Source organism: Rhinolophus hipposideros (genome assembly GCF_964194185.1).
Source record: "Rhinolophus hipposideros genome assembly, chromosome: 15".
NCBI lineage: Eukaryota > Metazoa > Chordata > Mammalia > Chiroptera > Rhinolophidae > Rhinolophus > Rhinolophus hipposideros.
The window spans coordinates 23,318,300-23,338,854 of NC_138061.1; the positions used below are offsets into that span (position 1 = coordinate 23,318,300).

Genomic DNA, 20,555 nt, shown 5'->3' on the forward strand with positions numbered 1-20,555 from the left:
GCATAGCTCCTTTTAAAAAATATTCACAGGTAGTCTTTCATAGAATGTTAAATTTAAGCATATCACTCTGATGATTATTCTTCTGATGATTATCCTTTGTGTTTGATCCCAATAGTCATCAAGAATTGAGGCATGTATTAGGGAAATGCAAGTTAAAACCACAGTAAGATACTACTACATACCTACTAGAATGGCTAAAATAAAAAATACTGACAATCCCAAGTGCTAGCAAAGATGCAGAGCAACTAAAACTCTCATATATTACTTGTGGGAAAGCAAAATGGCACAGCCACTCTGGGAAATAGTTTGGTAGTTTCTTATACAGTTAAACATAAACTGACCATATGATCCAGCAATTCCCATCCTGGGTACTTACATTAGAGAAGTGAAAATTTATGTTCACACCAACCTATACACAAGTATTTATAGCAGCTCTATTTATAATCACCAAAAACTGGAAACAACCCAAATGGATAAACAATATGTGATACAATTCATACACTAGACTACTAAGCAATAAAAAGGAATGGATTATTGATACATGCAACAACTTGGATGAATCTATCTCAAAGGTATGTTGAGTGAAAGAAGTCAGTAGCAAAAGATTACATAATGTATGATTCCATTTATATGATATTCTCAAAAAGATAAAACCAAAGGGAGGGAGAATAGGTCACAGTTCCTAGGAGTTAGAGTTAAGGGGATAGTACAAGGGAGTATTTTTTGGGGGGAGGAGAAAATGGAACTGATCTATATTCTGATTGTGACAGTGCTTACATAAATATATACATGTGTTAAAATTTTGAGACCTGTACACTAAAAAAAATTAGTTTCATTGGATATAATTTTTTAAAAAGAACTAAGACCAAAAACTTGAGCACAGCAGCCATGAATCAATATACTTGTATGTCTAAACAGTAAAATGAAATAGGGGTGAAATGCCTATTGGATAAACCTTGGGAATACGTGTGAATTATTTTGTGTTAGAGTTCTGTTATACAAGTATCACCACCATCATATGCTCATGGCCTAGAAAGCACCTTCACATTTACCTCATTTGATTATATCAAACTACATCTTCTTCTATTTTAAAAATGCTGTGGCTAATGGTGATTATGATCCAAGGGATAGAGATAAAAAGACCTTTTCATACGGTATCTCTCACTACCCAAAGAGCCTATGGCTATGAGTCTCTCACCTGAGGTCAGCGTGAGGCCCTTGCTCAAAAGAACAACTCCAGTCTATGTAGTTGTACAAGAGACTAATCTTTCATCAAGTCCTCAAAATTCTTCATTCCTTGACATTACTTCTACTTAAGAGCACTGTAAAACAACTGTTGAGGTAGTGTGTTGTCATGTATTTTCACATATGTGATAGGGTCATAGAATATTAACAAAAGTAATGTTAGAACTATCCGCAACCTTTTCATAGCACCAGAAAGGACTACCAGCTGTAATGTGATGTGACCTGAAAATACATAGAGTGACCCCATTTGGGCATGTTGCAATTGTTCTTCTAGATCGAGATCTTATAAATGCAATATCTTGTTTATTTCTCTGCCCTAGTTTACCAATAGTTTTTCACTCTAGCTGCAAACAGCCCCCGGAAGTAAATTCTTTTTAGAAACCAACTTATTACTAAGCAGATCCCAAGCCTCTGGCATAAGGTTTGTCTCACTCTGCCTTCACTCTTTTTTCCAGTTTTGCTGAGATATAATGGACATTGTGCAAGTTTAAGGTATACATTTTGATTTAATACACTTGTATATTCAAAATGATTACAACCTGCCTTCACTCTTGATTCCAGCTACCTCAGTTCCTTCCTGCTACGTTCCCCATGTACAAAGCCTCACCTTTTACTCTAGTTATAGCTACGATATTTCTCCCCCTCCCTCTATGTTGGTACACTGGCCAGGACACAGTGAACTAGACATTTTGTCAAAGAGTGATCTGAGAAATATCTGCGTCAGAAACACTGAGAAGCTTATTAAACATACAGATTCTTGAGGCCTACCAAATTAAGCAGAGGGAAGAAGAACTGAGAATCTGCACTACATTTTCACATGCTCTCCAATAACTCTTATGGTTAGTATAGGACTATTGCAGTGGGCACTAATGAGTATAGGTTGGATGAATTAAATAATTAAATGAGTGAATTCTTTATTTAGTTCCTTGCCGGGTATTTCAGTTCCACTTTTGAGCCCAAACTTGAAATGTGGGCCTTGCCACCTGTTTTCAACTCACTGGTGCTCTCTGCCTGTCTGGATCTCCCCCAGAATATCTGTACCCAGACTCCTTGTCACTATCTCCCCATGAAAGTATATCCTGCCCTTGCTAAACTTCACTGAGTCCACAAATCTGGTTGGGTTGCCAGTAAATATCATGTTCCATCTGCCTGGCTAATTCTCCTCTCCACTGCTGGCCACCCCAAGCTCTTGGCCTACCTCGGTTAGCCTGGCCTAGCTTTGTAGCTTTGGACCTCCTTATCTGGCTAATCTTCATAAAACAGTGTCCCCAGTACAATAGACAGTGATTACGAAATTACTCAAAAACCAAACGTCATGTTTACATGAATCTTGATATTTCTGTCACACAGGAATTTGAGTAGAGCTGGTCCAGAGAATTTCAGTGTAGCTCACTCTCTGTGAATAAATCTTTCCTTTTTAACCTTATCATGAATACATTTATACCTATACACAGAAAAGTATGGGATAGTATATAATGAATCACCTCATCACTCAGCTTTTCACCTTCCAAATCTCAAAGCAAACCCCAAATATTATATCATTTATCTATGTGAATGTCTTAAATTTAGTCTTCTTATTAAAGTTGGGGACTACTCCAACATCGTTACTCACCAAACACTCATTTTCCCATACCTATTGCTATGGCAACCGTCCCTTTAACTAAATGCCCTGAACATGCCTGACAGCAGCCATATTTTACTTTTTTTTTCACTTCTCCTATCCTACTCCAGGCCAACCTTATTCATTCTGTCTCCAGAATATCCCTTACATGTCTTTCCTTCTGTCCATACCTGCTGCCCTAGCCCAAGCCCACATGGCTTCTTGCCTAGACTATTATACAGCCTTTAAGTGCCCTCCTTGACTCTGACTGTTCCTTGCTCCCTAGTCCAATACACTGTAAATCAAACTGCTAAAGTGGTATTTAATCCTCTTTGTTGTTACTGTTCCCAGTGGGAATCAGATTCAGATGTAAATTACAGACTTTTCAGAAAAAAGTACTCCCATGTGTTTATACCTTGAATGAGGACCTCGTATTTAAAACCTTTACACTATCAGCATCAAACAGAAAATTAAATTTTAAAAATAGCATTGAAAAACACCAAGTACCTAAGAATAAATCTAACAATGGATGTACAAAAACTTCTACATAGAGAAATTAAAGACCCAAATAAATAAAAAGACATACCATTTTCATGGATTGTAAAACTTAATAGTGTTAAGATTTTAGTTCTCCCCAAATATGTAGAATGTAATTCCAATAAAAACCACAGCAGGATGTTTTGTGGAAATTAACAAGCTGATTTCAATATACAGATTGTGCCCAAAAAAATGTATACACATTTTAAGAATTGAAAAAATTGTATTAAAATCGTAATACTCAATATATACCAACAACGAAAGATGAATACAAGTCATGTGTATACATATTTTTGGCACCTCCTGGTGTATGGAAATACAAAGAGCCAAGAATGGCTAATGCAATTTTGCAGAGGGGTAGGGGTAGAGGAGGACATATACTCTTAGATATCAAGAATTGATATAAAAATACAATAATTAAGAAAGTGTGATATTGGCACAAGACTAAATAGACCAATAGAACAGAACATAGAGTCCTAGAAACAGGCCCACACACACAGACAGATAGTATATAACAAGTGACAATGCAATGCAACAGAGAAAGAGCAATCTTTTCAATAAATGGCACTGGATCAATTGGATATAAAAGGAAAAAAAAACAGAATTCTGTTGTCTACCTCATGCCAAACACAAAAATTAATTCCAGATGGAGTGTAGATCTAATCGTAAAAGGTAAAACAATAATGCTTTTCAGAGTCTTGAAGAGATATTTGTAGACCCACGGTCAGAGCAGCAGTATTCACAATAGCCGAAAGGTGGAAGTATCCTGTCTGGCAAGAGAAGAATGGACAAACAAAATGTGGCATGTATATACCATAGACTATCATTCCGCCTTAAAAAGGAAGGCAATTCTGACACATGCTACAACATGGATGAACCCTGAGCACATTATGCTATGAAAAATAAGCTAGTCACACAAAAAGACTAACACTGTACGATTCCATTTATATGAGGTATCTAGAGCACTCAAATCCATAGAAACATAGCAGAATGGTGGTTGCCAGGGGCTGAGGGGAGAGGGAACTGGAGAGTTGTTATTTAATGAATACTACTTTCAGTTTTGCAAGATGAAAAACCTGTATTCAATTTGGTTAGGGCCAAGCAAAACAGGTGTCTACACGAGATGAAGTGGTAGGATCAGCAGTGATCTACTGTAGTAAGTCAGATCCCTAGCAGAATAAAGAGGATGTCCATACAGGACTACAGCACCCTTGGTAGCCCAACACAGGGTGCTGGAGTCCAAATGGAGTGAGGAGAGCAACCTAGTGCAGGGTATCAGAGCCTGACGTGAAAAGGTGTTCAAACACGGGGGTAGGGACAGCAGCCTGATATGGGATTTTAGAGCCTGGTAAAGTAAGGATGGCATCCATGTGGTGGGTATCAGGAACAGCAAGAACAGAAGAGATTTGTCACATCTTGGAGGGTTGATTAAGAAAATATGTTGCGGATAATAAGAGCCAACTATCAGAAAAGGGAGGTAAAATTATAAAAGGAAACTATTGAATGAACCCTGCAGTGTTAGACTAGAATTGGAGGTATCAGTGTGAATTCATGGTTTTAAATAAATAGGTAGATAAAATTGAGTGGTGTGTGTGTGTGTGTGTGTGTGTTTACATATACATATGTTTCCTACCTCTGTCCAGGGAGTGGGCCTGGGAGCAATGACAACCCAACAGCAATGAGCACACCTGACACCCAGACCTTGACTTCCAAATATCATTTTCTACTAAAAGAAACCAGGGCTCCTTGAAGAAATTACTGATTCCAGAGCTGAAGCAAAAAAGTACAAGATGAGCCTAATATCTTCTTTTACCAGAAAATAAGAAAATGCTCAAAGAATAATGGGAATACATAAAAAAGACAAAGGAATCAGCTTGAAAACACTCACTGGCCAAATAGAGAACAATTTATAAGCATCCAAATAAATGACAGTATTAGATTATAATCCATCAAATAAGACAGGAGTTCTTAAGTCCATTCTGCTATAAATATATATTGAATGAATATCTGATGAATTGAATAGTTACATGTTTCCAAAATACCTTCTCATACTTATTACAAAGAGAACTCAGCATCACTTCTGTGGGACTTCTGCCAAGAATATATAACCTTCATATCATCATGAGGAAACATCATCAATCAAAATTGAGAGACCAATCTACAAAATAACTAGCCTATAATCTTCAAAACTGCCAGTCATGAAAATCAAAGAAAATTAAGGAAGGACCCATTCCAGATTAAAGGAAACTAAAGAAACATGACATTAATTCAATGCATGATTTTGGGTTGGATCCTTGTGTTATAAGGAACATTATGGAGGCAGTACCCTCGGAGGTCCCCCACATCTGCCTCTTGCTTCAACAGTGTTCAGATGAAACAGTCCCAGGGATCCCCCTTCTTCCAGCCTCCCACCACCTTCTAATGTCTTTTCCAGTCACAACCTTCAAAAACATCTCAGCCATCCAGCCTCCAAGACCAGCAAACACCATTTTTTGAGCTTCATTCCTTATTGCCGAGGAACCCTGAACTCCCAAGTTCCTCAGCATTATTCCATTAAGGGCCACTGTCAGCCGCCTGGTCAGCCTGCACCTGCGGGCCTCCTACACCTACCTCTCTCTGGGCTTCTATTTTGACCAGGACAATGTGGCTCTGAAGGATGTGGGCCACCTCTTCCACCAAGAAGCACGAAGGCGCCAAGCGTCTCTCAAAGATGCAAAACCAGCACGGCTGCCACGCCCTCTGCCGGGATCTGCAGAAACCTTCCCAAGATGACAGGGGTAAAACTCAGGATGCCATGGAAGCCACCACGGTCATGGAGAAGAACCTGAACTAGGCCCTTTGGATCTGCAGGCCTGGGTTCTGCCCGCACAGAGCCCCCATCTCTGTCACTCCCAGAGAGCCACTTCCTAGACGAGGAGGCAAAACTCATCAAGATGGGCGACCACCTGACTAACCTCCCCAAGGCTGGCCGGCCCCCAGGCGGAGCTGGGCAAGTATCTCTTCAAAAGGCTCACCCTCAAGCATGACTAGGAGCCTTTGGAGCCCAGAAGACTTGGAGGGGCTCTACATCCCCCTGGTGCTGGGCTTCTGCCTGAGCCTCTCCCTACCACTACGAGGCACCCTTCTAACCACCCCAGAGCCCTCTCGAATGCCATGGACCAGACTAAAACAATAAAGCTTTCTGAAGCAAAAAAAGAGAACATTACCAGAACTGGCAAAGTTTTAATGGGGTCTAAGGGTTAGATCTGTAATTGTACTGTATGTTAACTTCCCAATTTTGATGGTTATATTATAGTTATGTAGAATGTCCTTGTTTGTAGAAAATATACACTAAAGCATTTGGTGATGATGTGACAATTTACCCTCAAATGTTTCAGGAAAAATGCCATTTGCGTTGTACTTTAAACTTTTCCACAATTCTGAAGTTCATTCAAAATTAAATGTTAAGAGAAAGAACTGCACTGAATAGTTACCAAACACTAAAAATAAAGATACTATGTGTGTGTGTGTGTGTGTGTGTGCAATAAAAATAACAATAAAAATAACAATAAAATAACCTAAGTTTATTATTTTACAGTTCTGTAGTTCAGAAGTCTGAAATGGGTCTCACTGAACCAAAATCAAGGTGTTGATGGGGCTGTGATCTGTTCTGGAGGCTCTAGCTTGTCCATTCCAGCTCCTAGAGGCTGCTCACAGCCCTTGGCTATGGCTCTCTTCCCTCATGTTAAAGCCAGCAACAGAGGATTGTGTTCTCACATACTATCACTCTGACTGACACCCTCTTCTGCCTCCCTCTTACACATTTAAAGTCCCTGTGATTACACTGGGCCTACCCCAGATAATCCAGGATAATCTATCTATCTTAAGGTCAACTGATTAGCAAACTTAATGCCCCTTGGCAATGTCATTTAACATATTCACAGGTTCTAAGGATTAGACTGGACTTTTTAGGGAGTAAGGGTACCTTAGTCTGCCTACCTCAGAGTTTCCTTCATTCTGAGATTATATCCTTTCTACTTTTGTGGCATTAAAGTAAATCTTTCTTTTATAAAATGATGGTGCTAATAGTGGTGATTCTTTTTCAAGTATTGGTATGTAGAAAAAAAAACATGCTAACCTTGTAAATGCTGTGAAGGTAGTACAAAATTTTTGACATCTTTTACTGTTCTCAAGTGAAAAAGTGAAAACAAAACATTGTGTTCCTACAAAAACACCGTTTCCTTGACGAAAGATTTGTATTTTTCAGAATACAGTAGTCCTCCCTTATCCAGTTTCACGTTTGGCAGTTTGTTACCCAAGGTCAACTGTGGTCTGAAAATATTAAATGGAAAATTCCAGAAAGAAACAATTCATAGGTTTTAAATTGCATGCCGTTCTGAGTACCTCACTTTATCTCAATACATTGGCATTGTATCATCTCACATCATTATAAAAAGGGTGAGTATAAGAAGATATTTTGAGACAATGTTCACATAACTTTTATTACAGTAGATTACAATTATTTATTTTATTAGTTATTATTGTTAATCTTCTACTGTGCCTAATTTATAAATTAAACTTTATCACAGGTATGAATGTATAGGAAAAGCCAGTATATACAGGGTTCAGTACTATCCACAGTTTCAGGCATCCACTGGGGGTCTTGGAACATATCCTCTGCAGGTAAGGGGGGACTACTGTATAAGGAATGAATCAATAAGAAACAGGCAGACAATCCAATAGAAAAAAATGACCAAGGATTGAACAGACAACTTCACAAAAAGAGGATACATCTAAACAGCCAATAAGCCTAAAAAGGTGCTTGTTTACAATAGTCATTAAGGAAATGTAAATTAAAACAGTAAGACAATAACCACTAATCTAAAATGAAAAAGACAACACCAAGTGAGTGTTATAAGAATGTGCACAACAATGCATTAAAAAGATTATTCACCACGACCAAGTGGGCTTCATCCCTGGGGCATAAGGATGGTTTAACATCCGCAAATCCATCAATGTGATACATCACATAAACAAAATAAAGGACAAAAATCATATGATTATATCAATTAATGCAGAAAAAGCATGTGACAAGATACAACATCCATTTATGATTAAAACACTTAATAAAAATAGGTATAGAAGGAAAATACCTTAACATAATAAAGGCCATATTTGATAAGCCCTCAGCTAATCTCATAATTAATGGTGAAAAACTGAAGCCCTTTGCTCTAAGTTCGGGAACACGACAGGGCTGTCCCCTATCACCTCTGCTTTTCAACACAGTGTTGGAAATCCTTGCCAGAGCAATCAAGCAAGAGAAAGAAATAAAAGGCATCCAAATTGGGAATGAAGAAGTTAAATCGTCACTCTTTGCAGATGACATAATGCTATATATAGAAAACCCTAAAGACTCCACCAAAAAGCTATTAGAAACAATCAACGAATACAGTAAAGTTGCCGGCTACAAAATGAATGTACAAAACTCCATTGCATTCCTATATACTAACAATGAAATCTCAGAAAAAGAAATACAAAAAACAATTCCTTTTGCAATTGCAGCAAAAAGAATAAAATACCTAGGAATAAACTTAACCAAGGATGTGAAGGACCTATATGCTGAAAACTATAAGACATTTTTGAAAGAAATTGAAGACACAAAGAAATGGAAAGACATTCCATGCTCATGGATTGGAAGAATCAACATAGTTAAAATGGCCATATTACCCAAAGCAATATACAGATTTAATGCAATCCCCATCAAAATCCCAATGGCATTTTTTAAAGAAATAGAACAAAAAATCATCAGATTTGTTTGGAACCACAAAAGACCCCGAATAGCCAAAGCAATATTAAAAAAAAAGAACAATACTGGAGGTATCACACTCCCTGACTTTAGCTTGTACTACAGGGCTACAATAATTAAAACAGCATTGTATTGGCAGAAAAACAGACACATAGACCGATGGAATAGAATTGAGAACCCAGAAATAAAACCACATAAATATCAACAGATAATTTTTGACAAAGAAGCAAAAAACATACAATGGAGAAAAGACAGCCTCTTCAATAAATGGTGCTGGGAGAATTGGACACCACGTGCAAAAGAATGAAACTGGACTGCTGTCTGTCACCATGTACCAAAATTAATTCAAAATGGATCAAAGACTTAAGCATAAGACCTGACACAATAAACTGCATAGAAGAAAACATAGGTACTAAACTTATGGACCTTGGGTTCAAAGAGCATTTTATGAATTTGACTCCAAAGGCAATGGAAGTAAAAGCTAAAATAAACGAATGGGACTATATGAAATTTAAAAGCTTCTGCACAGCAAAAGAAACCATCAACAAAATAAAGAGGCAACCGACTGAATGGGAGAAGATTTTTACAAACAGTGCCTCCGATAAGGGGCTAATGTCCGAAATATACAAGGAACTCATGAAACTCAACAAGAGAAAAACAAACAACCCAACTGAAAAATGGGCAGACGACCTGAAGAGACATTTCTCCAAAGAGGACATACAAATGGCAAATAGACATATGAAAAAATGCTCACAGTCACTAATCATCAGAGAAATGCAAATAAAAACCACAATGAGGTATCACCTAATACCAGTCAGAATGGCTATCATCAACAAGACAAATAGTAACAAGTGTTGGAGAGGCTGTGGAGAAAAAGGAACCCTCAGACACTGTTGGTGGGAGCGCAGACTGGTGCAGCCGCTATGGAAGGCAGTGTGGAGGTTCCTCAAAAAATTAAAAATAGAATTACCAGATGACCCAGTAATCCCTCTCCTGGGTATCTACCCAAAAAATCTGAAAACATTTATCTATAAAGACACGTGTGCTCCAATGTTCATTGCAGCTTTGTTTACGGTGGCCAAGACATGGAAACAACCTAAGTGTCCTTCGATAGATGAATGGATAAAGTTGTGGTATATATACACAATGGAATACTATTCGGTGGTAAGAAAAGATGATATAGGAACATTTGTGACAACATGGATGGATCTTGAGAGCATAATGCTAAGCGAAATAAGTCAGACAGAAAAAGCAGAGAACCCTATGATTTCACTGATATGTGGTATATAAACCAAAAACAACAAGAGAACAAGACAAACAAATGAGAAACAAAAACTCATAGACACAGACAATAGTTTAGTGGTTACCAGAGGGTAAGGGTGGTGGGGGGTGGGAGATGAGGGTAAGGGGGATCAAATATATGGTGATGGAAGGAGAACTGACTCTGGGTGGTGAACACACAATGGGATTTATAGATGATGTAATACAGAATTGTACCTGAAATCTATGTAATTTTACTAACAATTGTCACCCCAATAAAGGAAGGAAGGAAGGAAGGAAGGAAGGAAGGAAGGAAGGAAGGAAGGAAGGAAGGAAGGAAGGAAGGAAGGAAGGAAGGAAGGACAACTGGAACTCATATACTAATGTAGGAAGTGTAAAATAAAAAATAGTTTCCAGTACCTACTAAAGCTAAACACTTCCATACCCTATGATCCAGCATTTATACACCTAGGTAAATACCAAACAGAAATATGTGCTTATATATTCAAGAAAAGACATATACAAGATTATCCATAATAGCACAATTCACAGTAGCCAAAAAGGAAATAACCCAAATATCCATCAACCGAATGGCTAAAAATTTGAAGTATATTCACATAGTGGAATACTACATAGCAATAAGAATGAACATACTACAACTAACAACAACGTGAATGAAACTTCTTACACACAATGTGGGACAAAAGATGCCAGACACTAAAGAATATATACTGGAATGATTCCATTTATATGAGGTTGAATATCAATAAGTTAACACTAATCTATAGATATAAGATAATGGTTACATAGACATGATCACTGGGTAAAAATCCAATGAGCTGCATACTTAATGACTTGTACCCTTTTTTATATATTTATTTTACTTCAATAAAAAGCTTACACAGACACATACATACACAAAGTACATTAGAATATTCTTCTTAAATACAAACGGGATTCAGTCCAAACTCCCCAGCCTCCCAACCTATCTTGTTTGTTTTCTTTCTTGTTTTCTATGCACCTTATGGTCAAGCCATACCTATCTACTTACCCTATGCCTGCCCATCTCCTGATCATCTGGCCTTTGCCCAAACTACTCCCTCTTCCTGGAATTGCCTGTCTCAGAAACAAGTTTGTCAAAATCTATTCTCTAAGATCCAATATGAAGCTTTCTTCTTCCACAAAACTTCCAAAGATCTCTCCAGTTAAAACTAACTTCCCCTCCCTTAACTTCTATAGCCCTTTGTGCCTCTATTTTGGCATTTACCAAAGTGTGCCTTAAAGAGATTTACAAATGCCTATCTTTTCAATAGATCGTAAAGTTCTAGAGCAGACGGAAGTTTTATTTAACTGTGTATCGTCATCCCCACCTACCCCCATAACCACCTCCTTCCACATGTGACATGTTTTGCACTCAGTTTATGTTCATATTTTTTCAAATCAGGTTGCATGCCAACTATTATGGTCTCAACTTCAGTTCTCAGCCCACTGATTCTGCCAAGTACTATTTATTTAACAGGAAAATGCAAAACTCCAACACAATTCAGGTACGTATAGTCCTAAATTTCCACTGAAAATCTTGGATACATATATGGGAGTTTTACAGTGTAAATTATTAATTAACATGTTATACATGGTAATTTACAATTTACAATGCACTGAGAAGAGAAAAAGAGAAAGAGACCCTTTTTAAGTAGGTAAGACTACAGAGAGCCAATTTCCAGTTTAAGAAAATGAGCTCAGAGCGAGGTGCCTGTTCAAGCCACCACGTGCGTCCACAGGCCAGTGTACCTGCTACACTGCAATCCACCATCAAGTGCAGGTGCTCGTTTGAGGTACTCGTTCAATAAACATATACTCTCAATATACTACATTTTAATTTTTCTGTTTCAAAACAATATTCACTGTAGAAAAATTTAGAACACATTAAAGAATGTGAAGAAAAGAAAAATAACCTAAGTAATTCTTTTTTTGTGTTTACTTGAACATTTTCACATTAAATATTTTGAAATAGTTCCCATAATCCAGCAATTCACAAATAATCACATTAACAGCTTAGTTTAGTATAGTACTTCCTGAGGACAAGGATTAATGAATGCATCTGTGCTGTAAAAACATTATCCACACGCTACAGTTCCTGCATGTCTCCGTGACTTTTCAGAGAAAACCTGAATGTCCCAGACATCTGAAAAGATCAGCACATACCTTTGCAGCCTTAAGTCTAGGTGCAGCGAAGGGGCTGAAGAGCTCTAAACCTGCTGCCAAGGGAGTTGCTAGGGAATTATGTGTGACCTTGATTCAAATTCTGTTGCAAACACCACTGGAGTAACATCAACTTTATCCTCCCCAAGGAAAGAATAGCATTATGATATTGATAAACTTTTCAAGACATTACTGTGGACTAAAGTCAAGATTCTGATGATTTCTATATGCCTTTTTTCCCTACATAACATGAATGCAAAGCTATCTGCTGTATTAAATTGTGATTCTTGGAGTATCCAACCAACAGGTGTCGTTCAATAACCAAAATGAGAAAGTGCTAGTCAGGACAATGCCAACAATGGAAAGCAGAAAAATAGTACAATAGCTATCACAATAAGCATTTGATCATTCTTCTATAAACCAACTGTACTAGATTATCATAGATTATTGTTACTATAGTAGATTATTGTGCAAATTACTCCCTGCTGCCCCTTGACTTTGGGCTTGACCATGTGACTTGCTTTGGTTAATGGAATATTCGCAGGTGTGATACAACAAATGATTGAAGGGCACTCGAACAATTGCACTTGCTTTATTTTGCCTTTGCTATAGCTATGAGAAGAGCTTTGCCAGGGAAGTCATTGCCTCTTTGGTCTGAGTCCCAAAATGACAAGTGGAACAGTCCTGAATAAGCAGCCAAGTTCAGAGCCACCCAACTAATCCCAGCCTATATCATCCAATACCTAGCAAATCCACATATTCATGCAAATAAGTATCTATCGCTGTACAACATATTTTGTGGTTCTTTATCACACAGCAATAACTATCTGATACAATGATACTATGACAACTGTAAAGTTTTATTCCATTTCCTCAGTAATTCAAATGATCAGAAAATCTGTATGTATAAAATCTATAGTAACTCTTCCACTCCAGCCACCACCTGACAAGCAAAGAAATTGCCATCATATTCCATTGTTTCTCTGCTCTTCAAGGATGAAATACTATAGTTTAAGTCAGGGTCTCAAGTCAGACTGCCAGGGTTTGACCTCAGGCTTCTTGTTAGCAGAGTGACTTTGTACAAGTTACTTAACCTCTGTGGAATCAGTTTTCTCATCTGAAAAATGGGGTAACAATAGTATTGAATCTCTTACAGATTAGGAGAAATAAATGAAATAATATATGTAAAAAAGTTAGAAGAGCATTTAGAACAGCACACAATAAACAATAAATAAATGATAACTGTTACTTATGGTTGACCATATTTAAATAAAACAAAACACACAACTCTCCCACTTCTACTACTATGGTTATCCTGCTATTAACAGTCAGCTCAGGTCAGAAGCCTGAGAATAGGAAAGCAAGTAGACCCGAAAGGAGAGCCGAATCTCAGGAAAGAGCAAGACCTCAGAAGGAAATTCCAGCTCCAAAGTTTTACCTCAAGCACACAGGAATTCTCTCCCAGCTCTGTGGCTTTTGCTCCCTTGCTCCCCACTCCCCAACTGGCCACATATGAAGGCAATCCAGAAAATAAGATAATAGTGCCCCAGAGACAAATCATATTCTTAGTTCAACATTACTCTCAGTATCTATTCCACTGTTATCTCTGAGCCTCTGGTAAAATGTTCTCACTCTTTCTTATCAGGCTTTGAGAAACTAAAGGGAATTATCCAGAGAGTACAAGGTGAATCACGTGGAATGCTAGCTAAAATTGTTAAGATCCAGTGGACATTTTCATAGAGATTTTCCACTTCTATTGCCAATTTTAGGATGCTGGGATTGATTTATTAAGAAGTTTTCTTTATAGTGACCAAGTTGTTAAACTTTGGTAAATATTGTCTGTTTTATCCTCAATGAATTCTAATAAACATTTAGAAAGCACTTCTGTGCTCTACTAAAATATTGCTAGAAAGTACATGGGAGTTCAAAATATTTTAATACCACAGAAACACTTTTTTTCTTTCTTCAATTTCATTTTTTTTATTGTAATGCTATTTACCATAATATAATCTTATCTATACATGATCAAGATTTTAGCTCGAGGACCTCTGAAAAGGAAAAATGGCTTCTGTCGCTCTTCTTGCTTAGCTATCCTTTTTGTCCTGGTTGAGTCCACTGTCTTAACTGACTCTCCATTGACAGACATTTCCTATGAAGGGTTTCAGAGAATCTTGAGGAATATCTTTTGGTTAGGGTCAATATATAGCAAGAGTTCATACTTCTATTCTAATTAGCTGACTGAAAGCCAAAAGGTAAAGATGAAAAGGAAGGCCTGCTGCAGGATGAGGTGATAGGGTGCCCTCGACAGTGGTGATTTGCGGTGCAGCCTGAGTTATTAAGTTGAGCAAGTATTTACTGGGTGCCTACTGCATGCCAGGAGTCATGCTGGCTTCTGCAGATACAAAGATGAATAAATTCTGCACCTGCCTTGCCCCTGGGACATGCAGTGGGGTCAGTGAGCACTAATCAAGGTGAAAGCTGTGACGAAAACGTCTTGAGTTGAAGGACACTGCAGGTCACGCACGGGTGGTCTGAGCTGAGGCCGGGGCTGGGCAGGGGAAGCCTGGGCACCAGGCTATAAGTGGCATTGACCTTATTTTAAGGCCTGTGGGACTGTGACCTGGGGAGATTCTCGGCTGGCTGAGGATGGGCTGGTGCTGAAATGACTGGTTAGGGGCTGTCACCAAATGTTGGTGAGTATAGGAGGGCCAGCCTAGGGCACAACAGAGGAAAAGATGATGAGGTGAGCTCCTGAGGGTCAGAGTAACTGTGAAAAAGAAAATTAAATAAATAGAAGATCTTACATAATGCCGTCTTGCTTTAGCAAGGAAAAAAAACTATCTGCTTCCTTTCTTTAAGGATTTAAACAGTATACAAATAATATAGAATAACAAGTAGTCTCTTGAAAGTTCATTTTCTAATTTAGCAATAAATAAAAGAATTCTGACAACCATTCAAAACAGAATTTTTATTCCACATCTATAAATCACTTCCAGTAATTTATTATGTGCACCTATTACAAAGATGAATCAAAAAAATTAATACAAAGAAAATACACTAATTTGTAATTTCATACCCCAATACCTATCCTGTATAAAAGTATCCCGAAAAGAAACTGAAGGCTAATGTAAATTGGGAACAGGTAAGGGATACATAGAAACTCTGATAACTTAAGAAGTGGTTTCAAATGTTCATCCAACCAGCTGGTCATCAACCTTACCAATTTCAAAGCCTATTACAGTGAAAAATCTGAGTATTTATTTTTAAATGCAATTTCTTGCTTTTAGATATAATGCTTCTCAAGCAAATAAGAAAAGTTACTGAATCATTATTAATTCACCCAGTATTATGTCTACGGTAACATTATTAAGGCAAGTCATGCAGGAGAACATGTTGGTTCCTTGAGAAGTTAACCTCCAAAAAGAGATGCCTCTAAGGCAATCCTAGTGTTATAACCTTCAAATATGGCTGATCCCATGTGTATTTTTAGCCTGAACATCCAACTAGAATAGCATCTGTGGTAGCCAGTCTCAAAAGGGCATACCCCCCGCCCCCAGCAACTTCCCCCTGTGTTTATGCATGCCACTGTCCATGTCTGCAGGTGGAGATTACTGCCCCTCCCTCTGACTCTGGGCTGGCCCTTGACTATCTTTGACCAATAGCGACATTCTCAGACTTTCAAACCTAGGACTTGAAAGACCTGGCTCATTGCCTTCTATTTCCTATCCCCTCGAATGCTCCTCCTTAGAGCGCCGGCACCATGCTCTAAGGAAATCCAAAAGCCGTGTGGAGAGAGAAGGCCCCCAAAAAGGAGGCCTCGAGGCCTTTAGAGCCAGCTGAACTCGCAGTCAGCCGCCAGCCACGCGAGTGTGGTCATTTTGAACATTCCAATCATGCGGGTGCCCCTGCCAACACCAAGTAAAGCAGAAAACCCATCAGTCAACCACAGATTTGAAAGAAATAATTGGGTTTTTTTTAAGCTACTAAATTTTGGGGTGTTTTGTTATACAGCAAGTTATCTTTTATACAGTTTCACTTATCTCTCAACTGTATAAAAAACTCTTTTACATGCCCTAAAATTATTTCACCCAAGTTTCAAATGTTTCCCCAGTTCTAACATTCTGGAACTGGTTTACCTGCCCATTTTCTTAAATTTAAAATTCATCCCTCAACTTGTTTTTCCATTTTATATATATATATATATTTGTTTTTTTTAACTATATCTCTCCTATATGGTGCCTACATTCCCTCAATTATTTTCATTTCTCTTCTCAGGTCCACTCCCAGTTCCCAATTATCTTTTCTGAGGAATTATAATTTTGTTGACCAAGGAAGTATTAGGAAAGATCCTTGAGGACCTGCTAAAGCTGAATGAGAGATATTAGCACATAGGTTATTTAACGTAAACTACTGCTTTAATATCATTTGTTTCTAGAAGTTAAACTACTTTTCACAAGTATCCAAGCATAAACATTTAAATCTAGACCACATGTGAATTATGGGTAACTCTGAATTAGCAGTTTCATTAATAAGATTTTATTGCAAAATTCCTAACTGAAGCACTACATTAATGTGGTAATGAGCAAAATTCGTAAAAGGGAATATCATCTTGGCATTTTTAACAAACTGCAATTTCTTAAACTATGGAAATCAGGGCATCCACACAAAAAACTATCATTCATAATTCACAACTGAGGGAATGATAAGGCCAAAACAAAGCCATACACTCTATATAATTATCAATTTGATTAAAAGCAAAGCCCTTCCATGTGTACTGTGTGCTAATCACTTGGTGCAAGCACAAATAAAATATCTTCCTATCTCAAAACTGACTCCAAGTAAACAGACATGTTACATAGCAGGGTAAATGGGACCAAAGGCAAGTTGAGACTTACTCAGATTCATAATAAGGCTGTTACTGAGCTGAAAAAGAATACCAAATCTCTAACTCTCCATTCTCTGTTTCAGTTATTAAGGTGACATTCTTGGTGACCTTCTTTCAGTTGACCTTTTCTCAAACAGCAGCCACAATAGCAGGCAAGGTCAAAAATAAAAGTAACTAAAGAAAAAACTAGCTTCTCTCTCTGGAAACTGACTCAACATTTAATAACACGTGGTGCCCTAAAAGCTGCAAACTACTACATGGCCATCTCCAGATCCACTTTAACTGAATCTGACCATTATTGAAATACAACTCACTGGTACAAAGCAGAGATCAAGTAGTTGAGAATATTCCTAGACTGAGGACTGATTGAGAGTAGATGATCTCATAATGTCTCTTTATGATCTGTAAATCACACTATTCCATAAAACTAACACAAATGTCAAGATTAGGATTAAGCCAACCTCTAAGGAGGAAAATAAAAATAAGCACCTGCCACTTTTCTGACTTCAATATAGAAGCTGGCTGTAGATATAAAGCAACTTCCTCTTACTTTTGAAGTCCGAAAAATGTCAAAGTCTTGTCTTAATATTTTAGAATTTCAACATTGGGCACAAACTCAAGAACCTTCTCCAATATGGAATTTTGTTGATGATACACTCAAACTTTAGTGAGGTGTTTTCGAAAGCACTAACACAAAATAGAGTTTTAGTAAATCTGACCAGTCTCTGAAAATGTATTCTTGTAAATAGGGCCGGTTAAAGCCTAAATGGAATTAGGTTAGTGTCCATGTTTATTTAGATTTATTTTGGTTTTTCAGGCAAAGACACAAAATAACTAAGAAATAAGATTTGTAGTGACAGGTTACAATTACTTCTGAAAAGGCAAGATTTGACTGCAAATAATATCAATGCCCCTAAGGCCACCTGTTAAGGTAGAAGTCTACGCATCCCATCATTCTTTAGCTGTAACCACCAAAGTCTGGTTTTACACCTAGGATATACAAGAAGCATCAGATTAAAAGCATCAAATATCAGACTATAAAAAATTGCCAAACATAAACATAGAAGGAAAGCATGATACAAAGTTTAAAAACTGGGCTCCAAAGGATTTAAACACACCCACAAAATTCAATCCAAGCTCCTGCTGTGTGCTTCAACCTAAAACTGATAAGTAACCACCAATCGTGACATCTCCCATTTCCCATTACCTACATTCCCCCTTTATCTCCTGAATTTCTCCCCTGATCTCATCACTCACAGGCCTTGTGATTCTAATCTCCACCGCCTTTCCTTTCCCAGAAAGTGATATAGCGCCTGGCCCCCACGTTACTATCTCTACAATTTAGCACTTTTGTTTTGTTTTACCCTATTAATATTAATTTTGCCCCCAATCTCGTATAACCCAGGTTTCCTTGGCCAATCAACCTCTTGCTTTTCATCTCCTCATCCTTACTACAATATTTAACCTCTCCCTTCAAAGTAGAGTGTGTACCCCCTTTTCTGACATTTGTAATTCTGGCTCATAGTCAACACCCCCCTTCCTTTCCCAGAGACTATCACCATAACCCTGGATCCCCATCCCCAGTTCTTATTTTCTTAAGACCTCTTCCTTTCCAGAGTTTGTCAGCATTAGTTTGGCCAAGCTGGGATTGCACCCTGAAGGTAAAGGCTAGCTCTACGCCCTCATTCTATAAAACTACAAGTCTCGCACCAGCGCTGGCTTTCCTCCACCCTGAGATGCATCTGCATCTAGCCCTGCCGGTCCCCCTCCCCCCCAATCTCTTTCCTCCCACTATTCCGCGCTCCCCTTCCCCACCTCTGAATGCACCTCTTCTCCCAAGCCTTACCCGTAATCCTGGCACTGGAAAGGCCCTGCCAGCGGCCTCACCGCGTCTCCCCTTCGAGCACTTCAGTAACTGTCCCCACGCCCCTTTCCCTCCAGGGCCCCGCGCGCCTCCCGGAGCCCCCTCCCCGATTGAGCTCCCGCTGTCACTTGGCCTCTCATCCACAAGATGGCGGAGCTGCTGCCCCCACCGCGGGTCCTCCCCACCACCCCCTCCTGCCTCCCTGGAGCTCCTGTCCCGTCCCCTTCAGCAGCCCCCGCTGCCGGCCTCGGCCCACAGTCCCGCTGCCCCCTCCTCCGGCGGACAGGCTGCCCAGGCCCGAGCCTCAGCGATGCCGCCACCGCCACCGCCTACACCATTCCCCGGCCTGCACCTTCTCCTCACCATAAACTTGAGCGCTTTTTCCTGCAGCACCGCCTCGGCCGGGTCCATAATCGCCGGGGGCCACTGGGTCTGCACTCCGCCGGGGCCGCCCCCTTTGTGCCAGGCCGCAGCCAACGCAGCGCCTGAATCCCGCCTCCTCTTTCTTCCCTCCGCCCTCTTACCTCTCAGGCACCCGCAGGGGGGCCAGGGAGGACCGGCTATTTCGTGCGCATGCGTAAACTCACTGGCTCACGGGATTTGTAGTTCTGGAGCTTTACGCAGCAGAAAGTGAGGTCCCACCGCGAACTGCAAGTCCCACGGTTCACTGCGGCAGGGTCGCGGTGGCTGACAAGCTAAATCTAGACAACTAGCCTTCTAGTAGAGGAAATCAGCTGATGGGAATCGTAGTTTATAGCCTCTCTAGGCTGAAAAACGGGAGGGACAAGGGTGTCTCCGTGGTTACCAGAAGACGCCAGGGACCGCTTGCCTGGCATTTCATAGCAAGATGGCGACCAGTGCCTCAGCTGTAGCCCAAATACTGGGAAAAACTGTGAGGACTCTACGGAGTTCCTAAGACCTGCCTAACTGTGGTTTTAGAGAACTGGACACCCCTAAATTTCATATATCTGACCTCTGCGGGATGGATTTCGACCCAGAGGCGCTGGGCCTATAAGCACCTGGCCGCCCCTTACAGACAAATGCAGAATTTCAAGGTCCTCCTAAGCAACACTTCTCCCGAGGACCTTATTCTCCCCCACACCAAGTCAGGGCCCATTGAACTCGGTTCTGGAAATTCTCAGGGGGTTAGCACTCAGAAAGTTGAGCTGCTACTGCT

At 39.4% G+C, this 20,555-nt stretch overlaps 1 protein-coding gene and 1 pseudogene across 13 annotated transcripts in view; one reads left to right on the plus strand and one right to left on the minus strand.

The window, feature by feature from the left end:
- Nucleotides 1-19,908, minus strand: part of BTRC (beta-transducin repeat containing E3 ubiquitin protein ligase) — a 165,687-nt gene extending 145,779 nt beyond the window's left edge. For 7 of the 12 annotated variants that reach the window (XM_081074630.1, XM_081074629.1, XM_081074638.1 and 4 more), the window contains exon 1: nt 19,742-19,908. In XM_081074630.1, the coding sequence (XP_080930756.1) occupies nt 19,742-19,789 (48 nt within the window). In that variant the 5' untranslated portion in view covers nt 19,790-19,908. Of the gene's footprint in view, nt 1-19,360; nt 19,523-19,741 lie in introns of those variants that run through there. The other 5 variants (XM_081074639.1, XM_081074635.1, XM_081074640.1 and 2 more) reach the window with 3 other exon arrangements.
- Nucleotides 4,506-6,412, plus strand: LOC308508190 (ferritin light chain-like; annotated as a pseudogene). Its single transcript has 2 exons — nt 4,506-4,513; nt 5,941-6,412. The product of its transcript is annotated as a ferritin light chain-like (transcript).
- Nucleotides 19,909-20,555: the final 647 nt, after the last annotated feature.